The sequence below is a fragment of the Microcaecilia unicolor genome, chromosome 12 (genome assembly GCF_901765095.1).
Source record: "Microcaecilia unicolor chromosome 12, aMicUni1.1, whole genome shotgun sequence".
Lineage (NCBI taxonomy): Eukaryota > Metazoa > Chordata > Amphibia > Gymnophiona > Siphonopidae > Microcaecilia > Microcaecilia unicolor.
Genome location: NC_044042.1, coordinates 66,484,176 through 66,500,735, shown reverse-complemented (window position 1 = coordinate 66,500,735; position 16,560 = coordinate 66,484,176). Strand labels below are relative to the sequence as shown.

The window sequence follows — 16,560 nt, the reverse complement described above, 5'->3', positions numbered from 1 at the left end:
GTGCAAAGAAAAGCTACGAGATTGGTATGGGATTTGCGTTCCAAGACGTATGAGGAGAGAATTGCTGACCTGAGCATGTATACCCTGGAGGAACAGGGATATGATATGATACAGACGTTCAAATATTTGAAAGGTATTAATCCGCAAACAAATCTTTTCCAGAGATGGGAAGGCGGTAGAACAAGAGGACATGAAATGAGATTGAAGGGGGGCAGACTCAAAAAAAGATGTCAGGAAGTATTTTTTCACAGAGAGAGAGTGGTGGATGCTTGGAATGCCCTCCCGCGGAAGGTGGTGGAGAAGAAAACAGTAACGGAATTCAAACATGCATGGGATATACATAAAGGAATCCTGTGCAGAAGGAATGGATCCTCAGGAGCTTAGCCGAAATTGGGTGGTGGAGCCAGTGGGGGGAAGAGGGGTTGGTGGTTGGGAGGCGAGGATCCTGGTGGGCAGACTTATACGGTCTGTGCCAGAGCCAGAGGTGGGAGGCGGGACTGGTGGTGGGGAGGCGGGGAATAGTGCTGGGCAGACTTATACGGTCTGTGCCAGAGCCGGTGGTGGGAGGCGGGGCTGGTGGTTGGGAGGAGGGGATAGTGCTGGGCAGACTTATACAGTCTGTGCCCTGAAAAAGACAGGTACAAATCAAGGTAAGGTATACACATATGAGTTTATCTTGTTGGGCAGACTGGATGGACCGTGCAGGTCTTTTTCTGCCGTCATCTACTATGTTACTAAGTTATGTCCAATAAAAAAGGTATCATCTTATTTTCTTTTTCATGTTTTATTTTGTTTTATTTCTATTGATTGTCTTCAAAAGGAAGCTGACAAGAGAGGCAGTGCCAGTGGCAGCAGGAGGCAAGCAGTGCTATTCACTTTTTTCTTTGTCAGCAGGCCCTAGCCAGGGGGGGAGGGGACGGGAGAAAGAGAGCACATGCTAGCCTTGGTAAAGACAGCTATGACCTGCTGCGGTCTTCCCTCTGTTGGCAGGTAAATTTCAGCTGCACATCTAACATTCCCCTATGGCACACAGGTTAGCAACCCCTGCCTGCAGATAGTATGCTAGCTACAAAGTGAAAATGCTTGTTGTAAAGAACACCCCGGGTTCTCCATGTACTGCCCTGGGACTACACCTTCTATACTTGTCCTTTCTCTGTAAGAGGAAAAATCCTGTAAGGGTTCATAGCACTAAACACCTGGCTATAGTCCAGGTACAAGCCTGGAGGACAGCCTGAAGTGAAGGGACCTGCTTTCCTATCAATTTAAAAGCAGAAGACACCAATTGGCACTTCTTAGAAAAACAAAATTAGAAATAAAGGTCAAACAGGATGCAGGTGTGACTTTTTTTTTTACTCTAATCTCGCTTAAAGCTGGTCACAAATCTGAAAGATACCCAATATAAAAAAAAGGTCACACTTGTATACTGTTTATTGACATTTAAGTGAAACAATGATCATCCAGGTTCATTAAAATCTTTAGAAAGTGTGATTTTTCACAGGTCAAATAGCGTCCCTACTGTCACAGTGCTGCCAAAGCACAGCAGGAAACAAACCCTTCCTAGACACAACCCCAGAGTTTCCTGGTTAGCAGCCATGTCAAATACCATTCTCCCAGAAGGGAGATGTTATTGCTTTAAACAGCTGGGATAATTTGGTAAACAATTCTGATAGCCCTGTTAAGGCAAGTAACAGCCTCACACCTACAAACACTGAGGTTCCTTTCTCTTCAAAGAAAAGAATGGTTTCACAGACAGGTTAAATAAATCAGTAATATATTAAGCACCATAAAATGCAAACAAATGCAGCATTAATAAATTAATTTGCCAAGCTGACAAAATTGCCCTACAGAAGTCCACTCAGGAGGATAGCAAAACATCATCTTAAATATACACAATGAGGATGGCTGAGATAAATACAAAAACTGGGTGTCCATTCCAAATGAGAGCTGCTCTTGAAGGGCTCTTGTGGATCAGTGAAAGCCTACAGTTACCAGAAAGCAATCACTGTTTGCCAAAACTATTAGACACACCAAATAAATCCCAGCTTTGGGCTAGGATGCATCCTTCTCCAAGCATCCAGAGGGCTGTGCCTCTGAGTGCATAGCATGAAGTGCCATGGCCATCATCCTTTCCGAGTCAGATAACTGTTAAATGATCAAACTTGTAAACAAAACAACTATAGAATTTAAGGTTTATGAGAAAGCAGGTAAGTTACAAATACTGGTGGAATCGTAAGGATGCAGCACATTTGGGTGCCTGACTCGTTACTATAGGATTACCCGTGCTGTCCTGGTCTTTGTCCAGGCGGGGAGTCGATGCTGAGGAATTTAATGTTGAAGGGAGAGGTCTTGCTTTAAAGGATTCTAAACTGCTAAGACCAGAGTCCTTACAGTCACTGTGTAGGTCTCTATAGGAATTTGGGTCCTCTAAACTTTCAGTTGTTCTAGTGCATGATTCTAGTGAGCAGGCATCTCCAACATGCATAATACTACAGCTGAGGAGGCCACTGGACAATTGGACAGCTTTTGGCTCCCCTGTGCCTCCTGGGTGCTCCTTCCATTCATTAAAATTAAAGTCAGTCAGCTTGCTTTGTACCACTACCGTGTGCCTCCTCCACACTTTCTTTTTCCGTCTCGTCTCTGGAGAGTTTGGTTTCCTCAAACCAACCCCAAACATGTCATCAGCAGAGGATTTCATGTGTGGTTTGTGCTGCATTGGTACTGGGTGTTTAAGGGATTCAGAGACTTGGAGCTCATCTGGCTTGTGGTCAGAAGGGGCTGTATCAACACTAGTTGGCACACAGCTTTCTGTTTTCTGCCGTGATACTTTCAGGCGAGCCAGGGTGTCGCATTTGATCAGCTGATGGGAGCTGAAGGAACGCCGCTGGCCATGTACTTTGCTGTCAGAACACCTCTCAGCATACAACCCAGGGCTGCTGTCTTCCCTGCATTTATTCTGTAGAACTCCCAACACGGACTTCTCTGGCAAGAAGCAGGAAGCAAAACTACTTTGAGTGTCTGATTCCAGGTGACTGAATTCACTCCGCTCATCATCTGCCTCATCCCCACGGCTTTCAGCAACTGACTGGACCTCGGAGCAAATGCTGCGGTCAATGGTGGACATTGTAGAATATCCTGAAACTATAGAGTGCGAATCAGCAGTGATTCTATCCTGTGACATGTCTGAAGACTGCCAGAGCCTTTCACCTGGCATCTCTTGTGAACTGCAGTCGGTACTTTGAGTTTCAGCTGTAACCTCCATTTCTTCAACAGATCTTCCCAGTCTTACAGAACTCATCTTCTTTGTTTTGAAGTTCATTTGAACTTGAGCCACAGTTTGTACCTCAGCTGCTAGGGCAGCAAAGTGTTGCTGGTTTTGAATGTCAGGTTCCCTATTCATGTTATCTTTGTCCTTCATGCCTTGGTTTCTGTGATTCAGTGATTTTACATTGTCCAACTGTTCCTCCATGGCCCCATGACCCTGTTGTTCTTGGGTTTCTTCCACTCTCACATGATGTTTGTTAGCAGTCTCATGTTCTGAGTCATCTCTGTTGCTTGGAACGCACTTTTCCTCCTGCCATTTCATTTTCTTGCGATTCACTATCGCCATGAAGGGGATGCTCAGCATCTCCTTTGTCTGAAAGAAAAGATGCACACAGGTAATTACGATTTCCGAACAGCTCATACCAATCCATAGTGGATTTCTTATTACCTTCATTATGGCTGTGGTCAATTTTGAAGTACAGTGAAAAAAAATATTAAATAGATCATATTTGAACCAGGAAGTAATATTACCGACCTCCTCATACTAGCCAATCATTTTATTATTTAGGAGAGTAAGCACTGGCAAATGTTCCACTGTTTCAACTCTCACTCTGAATATGGTGAAATCTAATTCTCCTAGGCCCTATAGAATACTCTCTTGGTTCTGTGTGCTGTTCCTGGGATAAAAGGTTGGCATGTGAAGTGGGCATTCACCTTAGATTTAGCCGAGTTGCTCCTGGTTGAATCTGTAATCATAAGAAAAGCAACGATTAGCCAGTCTGTGACAGCCACTCTGAGGTAATTACAATGTTAGAACAAACAGCAGGTTTATGATTTTAGTAAAACTTAAGTCCAGCCCTATTTCTGAAATTACCAACCAGAGGAGCAGTAAGTATATGAAAAATGGATTATAAGCTGAAAAGCAACCAAAAACACCCTATGTATGTACAGCCCTTGCTGACAGATTATCACAAAATATTGTCAACTGTATGCGATATTGTATTTTGTTTTGACTGTAATGTGTTTATGATACTTTTTGATTATGAATGTTTTATTATAATTTGCATAGACTATTAGATAATGTGGGGTATAAATCTTGTAAAATAAATAAACAAACCAACTAAAAAACATCAAGAACTGCTGTTAGTAAGACTGTGAATGTACTGCCATTAGGGTAATGTGTGCACACATACACCATAAGGACATTTATGTACATGCTGCATGTGCTGCTATTGGGGGGGTGGGGAGACTGTGTACAATGCTGCAAAGTGACTGTATGTGCATTAGCAGATACAATAGCAAACTGCCTTCAGCAGATCACCAGAGCTTTAATTTACACTCTTGTGAGGTGCTCAAAATCAGCTCATCCTGGTGCCTGCAATGCAAATGCGTTTCTGCTAGAATGTCTTGTATATCATTCTAGTTTATTATGGCACCACATCACTTATGTGGGACTGTAAATCACTACGATGGACTTTGTAATCAGAATGGAAGTCTAGCAAGCTTTTAAAAATAAATAACGATGCTTGCCTACACTTATATTAAAATGGTAATTCCTAAACATACAGGAAGTAATATATCTAACCACATGCTAGTAATAAGGTCAGAATAATCAAGAAGTTTTAGATTAGTAAGATCATCTCAGATTCTGTGTCTTTAATAATTGTTTTCTTATCAGAACTGTCTCACTATCTTGATTATGAACAGATTTTCTGCAGCCTCTTCTTTTATATTTTCTTGGGCTCTCTTAAAATTCTGAGACCTAACCTTGGCTTCTAGAGATTCCTGTAAATACTTAAAACAATTAGGCCTAACCTCAAGCCACAAAAACACACAGGAATGCCCACTTACAAATAAGCAAAGCTTGAATAAACTATGGAAATTAAGGAGGCAATTTTAACAATATTTGTGGGTGCCTTAAGCAAATGTTCACTCCCCACTGGTTTCCTTTGAAAATTCAGGGCCCGAATGCCACCATGGGTACTTCTATCTCTCCACACCTTGCACCTGCTTTACAACAGATACAAAGTTGTCACTGTATATTAAAACAAAAAGCCTGTGGACTGTAGGCTTTCAGAAGTACGCAGACACTGATCTGCTGAAGGGAAGGACAAGTTTTAGTCTATGATTTACCTAGGTTAAATCATTTGAAAAATTGTTCTCTAATGGATTAAGTAGACCAACTGACTAGTTCTTCAGGATATTGCTCCATTATATGCACAGACATAGTGTTCTGGTGTTCCTATTAATTTCCCTATGGAAAAAACCCTAAAACAAACTAACTACAAGTCCCTGTATATAGTGAGGTAAAACCAGGACTGGATTAATCTGTCCTAAAAATCTGGAGTCAGGCTTTTGTAAATTCTAACATGTGACCCTGTAATGTCCTAAACTTGTCCAATTAGGCAAGGCCAAATATCAGCACCGAAGACCAATAGAAGCTTATCCTGGGATAATTCTAGAGACGGGGCAATTTCACAAGTGGCAGTACAGGCAGGCAGCTGATAATATCTCTCCCTTTCTGGTTACACTGACTTGTCAGAAAGCTGTGGTGAGTAGGCAGCAGATGCAGAAGTGAAACAACCACAACAAATCACAATGGTAATATCACCAAGACAAAGAACAAGGTAAGACAAGGAGACAGCAATGTGAGATGGCATTAGATGTGAGAAGGGGGAACCCAGTGCTCCTGAAACTTTCTTACTAAAGCCCAGGATGTTAATGTGTAAGTCACTCGCAAAGCAGCACACGCCGTACCAGTTCTACATCTCCATAGGGTCTGCTGAAGGAGGAAAAGGATGACAGTAACAGAGTCAAAGCAAGAACTTATGAAAAGAATGTCAGAATCACAATCATAAAAAGGTTTAATTACTTTTTTGAGTAGCAGTATGACTTGGGAGTCCTGCCTACCTCTGTTATGCAGTTTACTGTATTTGTTACAGCAATCACCTTATGCCTCTCCATCACATTACTTATCTCCTCTTACAGAAATCCACCACCCTAAGGTTCTCTACCAAAAGCTCATAAAGCCCACCATCTAGAAGGAAATAAGGTGGCCCAGCCTTGACACATTAGAAAGAGAAAATCATCACCCCTCCTGTCCCAAGTTCCCAGCTATTACCTGAGGCTTCTGCAGGGGCTACTGTCCTCCCAATGTTGGGAAGCAAATGCTCTATATTTGGCACAGACTGCGTGTCCCTCTCCTCCACAGGAGTCTGTAATTACAACATAGACCAGTCAACCAATAGCACAATCCCTGCACAGCACCCAAAATACACAAGGTGGAATTCAAGTCACTCACTTTTTCCCCCTTCTCCTCTTCACTAAAGAACCAGTCTGACTGCAGAGAACAACAACAAAAAAAAAGAACATTAAAGTAACCTCCTCCCAGATCAGACTCAATACACCATAGCACTCACACACTTCATACAGCTGTCAACCATTCCCCTCCCATGCTCAGCCAGAACTCAGTTCCTAAATGGTAGTTTTATTGTTACATCCTTATTGCAATAATTATGGATGCAAAAGTTATACAAGTGTGGCTGCGATATGTACATACGCACATATGCATGCAATCACTGTGTAGGTAATACAAAGCTTTTTAGCTGCACCACAGTTCCTACTTATCTTACTTACATGTTGAATAAGGGTCTCCACGATCTTATAGCGGTCTGGCATGTGAGTAACCATATCTGTCATATTATCCTCTGAAGTTCTGACCAGAGTGGGACCAAAAACAAGTGCGAGGTTACGGGGCTCCATCTGCAAATAAGACGGAGTTAGAAAGTAGACGAACCTTGACAATAGAAAAACAGGGAGTGCTGTTGTTGGGGTGAGGGGAAGAGGCAGGAGTAAATACCTTGTTCTTGTCGCAGTGATCCGCTATAATCTTCAGGTGTCTTATCAGGAACTTCAAGGTTTCGTAATTGTGTGCCGGCAGATCTTTGATCTGAGGACGAGGGGAAGAAGAGAGGAGGTTTGAGGAACTTATGGAACGTATTCAAATTCCTTTCTTCTCGCAGCCTGTCAAAAGAGAGGAGCAACTTCTGGATTTGGAATTATCAAACTGCCTCCATCTCTACAGATCCTTCTGGTAGATATATCATATTGCCCTGCCTATCCTTTCCTTGAGACTCTTCTCCTAGGACATGTAACACACTGCCCCTCCTTCTCAGAGATCTCTCTCCATGTTAAATAAAATAATCTCACGCTTCCCCTTCCCCAATGTCTCTCTTCAGGGGGACTGGGATGGGATACGATTAGTAAACTTTGTATTTTCTTTTACCAGTTTCCAAAGTGTTTTGATGCGGTCTGTGGCATTTTCCACACGGTTTGCTTCAATGAAGTCACTGTATTTATCTGAAACCAAACCAAAGTTACAGACCTTTGTCAGTGATATGTAGGAACAATCATATCTAAGCACGTATATATGAGGGACCTTAAAAGGACTAATAAATTAAATGAGACAGAATGAGGTACCACATTAGGAATATTCACTCACCGTCCGTGAAAAGTGGTTCTGGCAGTTTTCGGAAGAATGACTTCAATAAGCTGCTGATAACATTGAGGTCTTGCCATCTCTGTGGAGAGAAACATGGAGAATTCAACCACATGCAAACAGTTAACATAAAGAAGCAAGAGCAGAGTGTCCTTGTGAAGAGAAAGCAAGTTATTTACTTGTAACAAAGTTACAAGGCAACAGGGGAACACAGCTGCACAAACTGGTGATGTCTCCTTAGAAAAACCTGTGTGTGTGTGGAACTCTCCTTTAGCTCAGTAAAACCTTTAGGCTTGTCTAAGTATATGTAGGCATTCCCATAAGTATAGGTCCCCTCCCCCTCAGTCCATAGCGAAGCAAGACATTTTAACCTGTCAGTCACTTCTCTTTATTTAAAGAATCTGTATCTTGAGGGGAAATGTGGCTGCATTCCCCTACTGTCTACACAGGATCATCATCACAGGTAAGCAACTTTGCTTCCTCTGGAGACAAGCAGGGGAGATACAGGCACTGACTGGTGATTTGGAAGTTGACAACCACTTGTTAGTTGTAGTATAGAGATAGCTAGAGGCAGGCAACCTAGGAATGATGTGAGGGTGGTTAGCATTTCCAGTTTCACTTTGTTTCTCTCATTTTTTTTTAAATACAGAGGCTACCTAGAACTGCCTGTACAAAAGGCCATGTCTGTGCAAGAAGTGTCAACACAATAATGCTTAGTAAATGTGTATGTGGAAGTCTACATGGCAGCTTTTTAGATATCTTTGTGTAAGAAAAACTGATTCAATCTGACACCCAGTTGGAAAGAGAATGCTTGGACATTGGTAACCCTGGGTTGTTACGTTTGTATGAAATAAAAAGTTGCAAAGTTTTGCGCATCTCCTTTGTGGCTTGAAGGTAGTACAGCAATGGACTTCTACAGTATACAAAGCAAAGCCTTTTTTCTACCGTGTCAGCAGGAAAGAAAATAGGTAAAGTGATGTTTTGATTTAGATGAAATTCTGACTGCCTTTGGTAGGAATCTGAGAATCACTTTGCTGGAAAAGAATTGCAAGTAGGTGTTGTATTGAACTAACGCTTGAATTTCACTGACTTGTATGGCCAAGGTGATAATTACAACGAATATAGTCTTCCATGTTAGAAATTTAAGTGAATCACTATATAGAGGTTCAAACAGAGCTTCCATTAGAGCTGCAAGCATTACATTAAGGTCCCAAGGATACAGTGGGGTACACCTTGCTGGTTGGTGTTCATTAATCCTCTCATAAACCAGGAAAAAAAAGGGTGATTAGAAAGCAGTTCAATAGCGTCTAAGAGTGACAATATTTCTGCACCACAAAGGTCTTTTTTAAAGACCATACTCTTCTAGAATCTACATACCAAGGACCAATATTATCATACACAGACAAGACTCCTGAGGAAGGCACCGTGTGTGCCGAAACATGGTACCCTGTTGAGTCATTTTTCAATAAAGCTTTTGATCTACATATACGTCTCCGGTCCATTTTGGATAGCTCAACTCTGCTCCCACTCCCCGCCTTTTCTTGTTTTGAAAGTAAACATAAGCAGAAATTGCTGAAAGTGTAGTCTGCTATAGGTGGTCTTAACTCCACACTGATAACAAAACAGGTAAGAAAATCAGAATGATTAGAGGAACGCCATCGTGTAAACCTTGTCCATTTATGTTGATACTTCTTTTTTGTAGGGGTTTTCTTGCAGCAAGTAATATGTCTTGAACTTCTTGGGAGAGCGACAGGGATTGGATTATGTGCCTTTCAACATCCAGGCCAAAAGATACAGAGACTTGATGTTTGGGTGTTAACAGTGTTCCTGGCTGCTGTGTCAGCAGTGGCAAGTCCCCAAATGGTAGTGGGTTGTGCAGAATAAGGGATAATAGTTGAGGGAACCAAATATGTTTCAGCCAATGGGGGATCTATATTAGAATTACATGAGCTTTGCCTCGAGATATTTTTTTCTTAAATGTTTATTGAAATGCAACAAAGCAAATCATAATAGTCTCAACAACATAAACACATTCACAAATACAAAGTTATATTGAAACACTAAGCATAATAATTTTTTCCATGCCCCATCCCCATAGCCAACTATGACACACAAAAAAAAAACCCACTCACACAAGACCACTGAAGCTAAGAAAAGAAAGAGAAAGAATAACACAATTGAGTAAAAAAAAAAAATGCTCCTAAGGCACAGAGTCCAAATGTTTCAGCAAAGCAGCCCAGCTTTTATTAAACTTTTCAGTGGTATGTTTCTGACTGTCAGTAAGCAATACCACAAATCTCAGTCTCTTATACCACTCTCCCACTTTTGGTGGGGAAGCTGAAGTCCACTCGTTTCCAATGGAGCATTTTGCCGCCAACAAGCAATTGACAATCACTTTCTGTTGAGTGAACAGGTAACCGTCTAACCCCAAACATAGCAAGCACAACTGGAGTACCAATTAAATGAAGTGCAAAACACAAAAACAGGAGGAAGACCTCTCTACAAAGATCCCGAAGAAGAAACCTAGGAGTAGAGGTTGATACATGAGGAGTAGTGAAAAGTTGAGTTCTTTGTTAGAGCACCAATGATGAGACCCGACACGGGGACGTGTTTTGGCGGACAACCTGCCTGCGTCAGGGGTTGCTGACAAACCATTCCAAATGTAGAACACAGAGAGTCTGGTGCCTTGTTGTAGCGATCAAAAGTAATAAAATACTTGCCAGCTAATAGCTGGACAACAGAATAAAGTACTATCAAAGCTACACCATAGTGTGGATGTCATCGTGTCAACCTCTATTCCTTCATAACAATTAAATGAGCATCTAAAGCCAGATTGATGGCCTCTATAATGCGGGCCCAGAAGGGCTTCATGTAAGAACATTCTCACCACATATGCAAATAAGACCCCCTCTTCTGGCATTCCCTCAAGCAAGGATTAGAACCTCCCCCTTTAAAAGTGCACAGCCACACCGGGGTCATATACCACCGGATAAACATCTTAACATTGGTCTCCCGCATTTGGGTAGAGATACTTGTCTTATTTACCAATATGATCACCTCTTTCCACAGCAGGATACCAAACATCTGCTGGAGGTCTTTCTCCCACTGCATCACATAAGTAAGTTTGCCAACTTGGCTTCCCTGGATGCACTTGAATAAGGCTGAGATCAGGCCTTTCGCTTCCGGATGCTGGGTCCAAAGTGCCTCTCGGGAGCTAAATGACCTGGATTTTGCATCTTTGTAGGGGTTACTATACAGACTGTGCCTATACTGAAGATAAAAGAAAAGGTCCAGTCAATGCAGATCAAACTCTTCCTGGCGCTGATCAAATGCTTCAAGATATTTTCTGAAGTACTTTGGATATGAGCAGGAAGGGAGGGAACGCACAACAGAAACTGTGATTCCAGGTGATCAGAAAGTATAGCAGGCTGTTCTTTGACTTCTTCCCCAGAGAACAGGAAGCGTCTTCACTTCTGCTCACTGCATCCCAACAAACAGATCAATCTTAGGATGACCCCAGGAACCACATGAGGTTTGGGCTATTGACTTAAAGTAGTCTTAATCTGACTGAGGTTTCCTAGTAAATAGTAGGTCACTCACAGGGTAGCCTGAATGGCACATGCAAATTGCCATATCCAGACACCTCAATAAAAACTAAAGGAAGCTGATCCTCCTTGTATTTTTATGTAGAACATTGCTATCTGGCTGTCTGGATGGATGAAAATGTTCTTGCCTTGTAGTCAGCTTGTGAATGTGCAAAGTACAGAAGCAATGGTTGTGAGTTCTAGGCCTGCATTCTTTCAGTGACCAGACACCTGAGTGCATAGCTGTAGAAGGTAAGATATCTGTGAGGTGAGGCATCTATTGTTAAGGAACATGTCAGCCTATTTGGGGGGGGGGGGGGGAACTTGTCCTCTGGATAGACTGACTCCTGTTAGCCACCACTGTAAGTATTCTTTGATTGGTGGAAGTGACCCAAATCCTCTTGAAAATGCCAGTGCTCTCATGTGTGACCCTGCAAGTGGCACTATGTCAACTGATGTGCCCATATGATCTAGGAGGCGCAGAGTGTCTTGAGACGTTACTGACCAAGCCTGGTGAAGTCACAGCTACAGTTGATGACGCACGACTGTCTTCTGGGAGGTATGCTTTGGTATCTATGGTGTAAAAAATTGCCCTGATGAACTTGATTACTGCAATGATTGTGCAGAAAGCTGAGACGAGTTCATGGATTGAAGAGACACTGTCTTTAACTGAGACACAGTGACCTTCACCTTGTCAAACAGATTATCTTCTATTCGGGTAGCATCTGCAAGGCAGTCTAGACGATCTGAACCAAGTTGTCTGTCTTGCACCTATGGCTACAGCTGCAGTCTGGAAGGCCACACCATATGCATCATAACTTGTACATATGAGATGGTATACCCATTCCTGAAAATTGTGTTCTAAAGACAGTGATCTGAAAAGGATTCAGCCAAGCTTTCCACCATTTGTTGAAGAAGGGAGCGGTGATGGTGGAGGATTTGTAGTTGATATGCCAGAATTTTCATGGTGAGCATGGTTCCTTGGTAAAACTTTTTTCCTATCATATCAAGTAACTTCTGCTTTGCCAGCTGATGTCTGTGCAGAAGTCTTGAGCAGTTCACACTTCTAAGGGTAGTCACAACCTGGTGTCAGAAGGACCTTATATTTTAGGTCCAGACATCTTGACATTGTCTGGGCCAAAAAGGGTGCCTTCCAATTATATTAATTGAAGATCCTGATAAAGGTGATGCACTGGACAAGCAATTACTTCTTTTGGAGCACCGAGAGATAACAATATGGCTTGGAGGTTGGTCTTATCACTGGTTGGTAGTGTGGAAGACAAACCTAAGACCCCTGATAATTTTAATAAGAATTTTGGATGAGTGATCCTTCTGCATGTTCCTCAAGGATTTGTGAAAAGTGATCTGAAATGCTTTTCAACAGTCTAGACTTGTTCATTCACCTCTACTGATTCACCAGAATATGATATTCCCCTAGACACCAAGATCTACATAATTGTTAGGTAGTTCATTCCTATGCTAGCATAAAATTCCCATAAATTAAGCAAAGGCAGCAAAGGTGATTATAGTGGACCCTGAAGGGGCTCTTGACATGGGGTGACATTCCTGAGCCACACAAGCATTTAGAAGGGCTGAGCTGTTGAATAAACTTTTGAAGCAAAAAGAGCAACCCACCATGTAAAGCTTCACTACTGTGGGTTCATGTGATAATAGTTTTTGTTTCAGTGAGGAGATATGCATCTGAATAGGTCACAGAGACTTTTAGACTGTTTAGAAGAGAGAGGAAACTGTACTAGTGCAGTATAGCCTGAACATACATAGGAAAGACTAAAGGCTTTCCTGAGCTAGAGGAGAGAGCTGCACACACAGGTTCCTCAAGGAGATATCACCAGTGTGCCTGCATCTCCCCTGTCTGTCTCTGAAGAAGCAAAAGCACAACCAAATTCTAGTTCCTTTCTTGATATATGTTGATTTTTATATTTTTTTAATGTAAACCGCTTTGAAATGCGTTAGCAAAGGCAATATATTAAATGTAAATAAACCATAAACCTGACATCCACTGCTGGAATTCACATCACTTGCAGTCACTGCTTCCACATACAGTATTTAAAATGAAATACATTTTCATCATTCCAGTTCTATAACAAAAAAAAATCACTGAAAGAAGGTAAAGTGTATTCAAACAGTACAATAGAAGAGGCAACTCCATTGTGTTGTGAATAAGACGAACAAGACTGAAAGCGGGGACAGGGCAGGGGTTGTAAGTTAAGCACAGACAGAGCAGGGCCAGAAATGCTTAAGGCCAGGAGATCAATACAACATTATCCAACTGTAAAGATCTTATCTGATAAGGTGACTATTTAGTTGAAAACCCATATTTGTAACCAAGAAGTTTGGATGAATGAGGATTACTAGACCATGGTCCTAAAGATTCGGTGTGTGGTTTGTGATTGTTGGTGTAAATGGAACATTTGTTTTAGACAGAAACCATCTTACATATAAGGTTGACTACACTAATATAGTTCATGTATTGAGATCTAGTAGGCTGGTCAGCCTTCTGAAAAATACAGCTTGGATTGTGGTAGGCTGCAGTATCCATGAAAAAAATGACTCCTAGTGGGACTACATTGGTACCAGTCAAATACATGATCTGCTTTAAAGATTTGTGTTTACCACTGAACATCTTGAGAGGCTCAGAAAGACAGGTTATCATAAAACAGTCCTAGCTGTAGGTGCACTACTGACCAAACTACCTTTTAAAGATAATTCACTTACATACATTAAGGAATCAAACACAATAAAACGTGGAAAAGAAAATAAGATGATACCTTTTTTATTGGACATAACTTAATACATTTCTTGATTAGCTTTCGAAGGTCGCCCTTCTTCCTCAGATCGGAAATAAGCAAATGTGCTAGCTGACAGTGTATATAAGTGAAAACATTCAAGCATTACTATGACAGTCTGACAGGGTGGGAGGATGGGGGTGGGTAGGAGGTATGCATGGGGACATCAAAGCATATCAATGATATTCTAACAGGATGGGTGTGGATAGGTGAGGGGAGGGTGATCAACAGAGACATACAGCTTTATGGTTTATAATGGGCTAGGAACCCCAGGTCCTTGTTAAGTCCTTTCTGTTGGGTGTTAAAATATTCAATCATTCTGACTTCAAAGGTCTTACGTTCGTGTATGGTTTTAAAGTTACCTTGCAGGATTCTCACTGTGAAGTCACTGGTACAGTGTCCTGGTCCTGTAAAATGTTGACCAACAGGCGTGGGAACCCTACTGGCACTAGTATTGTTCGGCTAGCCCATTATAAACCATAAAGCTGTATGTCTCTGTTGATCACCCTCCCCTCACCTATCCGCACCCATCCTGTTAGAATATCAATGATATGCTTTGATGTCCCCATGCATACCTCCTACCCACCCCCATCCTCCCACCCTGTCAGACTGTCATAGTAATGCTTGAATGTTTTCACTTATATACACTGTCAGCTAGCACATTTGCTTATTTCCGATCTGAGGAAGAAGGGCGACCTTCGAAAGCTAATCAAGAAATGTATTAAGTTATGTCCAATAAAAAAGGTATCATCTTATTTTCTTTTCCATGTTTTATTTTGTTTGATTTCTATTGATAACCTTAAGAATGGACTAACACGGCTACCATACTCCTATACATTAAGGAAAAAGCTTTTAGGTGTCTAATGCTAATGTTATGGACTAAGCTTCCCTTGAAACTTTGCATATTAGGCTGATTATTCTTTAAGAAGGGGTTGAAAGTCCCTTTATTGTTTTACTGTTTAAGACTTTTGGTTACCTTCTGAACGCTGTTTTACCATTTAATGTTGAGAATCATTTTGTTGACTGAAAATCATTCTTAATTATCGGCAGGGGAGCAACCGTGGGTCAGCTTTTTGTTTTGTCCTTGGTTGTTTTCATTTTGTTCTCTGATTTAGTATGTTCATTTTTATTGCAATATATTAATGTAAAGATTTGAAGTAAATATAAATAAGGGTGAGAAGAGACAGAGTGCAGAGCCCCAGGGTTATGCTTCCTTACCTCATCCTGCAGGTTAATTTCCGTCACCCCTTTGTTGAGCTGCTCCTGGAGGCTGGACACCACGGCATTATTACCTGGCACTCGGTAAATGCCCATGTAGTGCAGACCCTTCTCCTCCACTAGTTTACAGCAAGACTCCACAATCAGGGGAACTTTCTGCAAATGCAGGGCACATGTTACCATTTATACAGTGTAAAGGGGGGGGGGGGAGACAAAGACAACTATTCATTCGCAATGAATTTGGAAATACACATATGCTTTCCCAGACAAATGTGCTCTAGATTCTCACCTTGTTATCAACACCTGGCTGACAATCTTCTAACCTCACTCCAAAGGCTCGGGGGGAAAATTTCTTGGTTTTTTTCATGATACTTCGTCCCCAAGATCCTTTTGTGGGACCACCTTCATCTAGGGAACAGATTAATTTATTATAACCTCAATATCTAATCAAATCAAGGACAGTCATGCACTATAAAATAACAGCAGCCATTCTATGTAGCCTTCCTTTCTGAATGGACGTTTCCCAATCAAAAAGCTTAATGCTACGCTGGACTTGTTCATTGTCTGAAAATTTGAGCACACATGGAAGGAGAGAATTATATATATTTAAGTCATTTTTATTAGAAGCATTATAGCAGACGCAATCAAAACTATGCAATTGATAAAGAACAATACCCTCAAAACTTTGTAATATACTCCCCCATTCCCCACCCCCCCCCCCCATCCCATGTCATGGTTGGCTCCCCTTGAAGAATTCCTAGCTAAATATCCATAGGCTCATGAATTTAAAAGGTAACTATGAGCCTTACTAGGCAATAACTGCCACAAAGGTGCCTAAGTCTCTTGAAAAAGGTTTCCTTGACAACTGTCCAGTCAGCCTATTCCTTGCCGCCCTATTCACAATTACTGGACGAGGAGAGCTCGCCAGCCCAGTATTGTGGGACCAGAAGATGTCAACCATGTTAACAGTATGTCTTTGATCCCAAAATGAATAGCCTTGTGAAGAAATTGCAAGAAACCTAATGGCACAGGATCAGTGCACACATAAATGTCCAAATAGCATAAGGGTGATCATACAGTCCCAACAAATGTCTAAGGCAGAAAGGATGCCACCCCAAAAATGGGCTATAGTGGGACAGAGCCAGAACATATGCCCCAAGGTTGCTGCAGAACAGGCACTTTAAGGACAAAT

The 16,560-nt window shown here is 41.6% G+C and overlaps 1 protein-coding gene across 4 annotated transcripts in view; it reads right to left on the bottom strand.

Annotated features, from left to right (window-relative positions):
- Window positions 1–1,400: 1,400 nt before the first annotated feature.
- Window positions 1,401–16,560, bottom strand: part of ARHGAP23 (Rho GTPase activating protein 23) — a 192,751-nt gene continuing 177,591 nt past the window's right edge. For 2 of the 4 annotated variants that reach the window (XM_030220797.1, XM_030220798.1), the window contains exons 15-24: window positions 15,658–15,776; window positions 15,369–15,524; window positions 7,763–7,841; window positions 7,547–7,620; window positions 7,121–7,210; window positions 6,898–7,023; window positions 6,563–6,601; window positions 6,383–6,476; window positions 3,976–4,007; window positions 1,401–3,634 (exon numbers count right to left, since the gene is read on the bottom strand). In XM_030220797.1, the coding sequence (XP_030076657.1) occupies window positions 2,210–3,634; window positions 3,976–4,007; window positions 6,383–6,476; window positions 6,563–6,601; window positions 6,898–7,023; window positions 7,121–7,210; window positions 7,547–7,620; window positions 7,763–7,841; window positions 15,369–15,524; window positions 15,658–15,776 (2,234 nt within the window). In that variant the 3' untranslated portion in view covers window positions 1,401–2,209. The remainder of the gene's footprint in view (window positions 3,635–3,975; window positions 4,008–6,382; window positions 6,477–6,562; window positions 6,602–6,897; window positions 7,024–7,120; window positions 7,211–7,546; window positions 7,621–7,762; window positions 7,842–15,368; window positions 15,525–15,657; window positions 15,777–16,560) is intronic. The other 2 variants (XM_030220800.1, XM_030220799.1) reach the window with 1 other exon arrangement.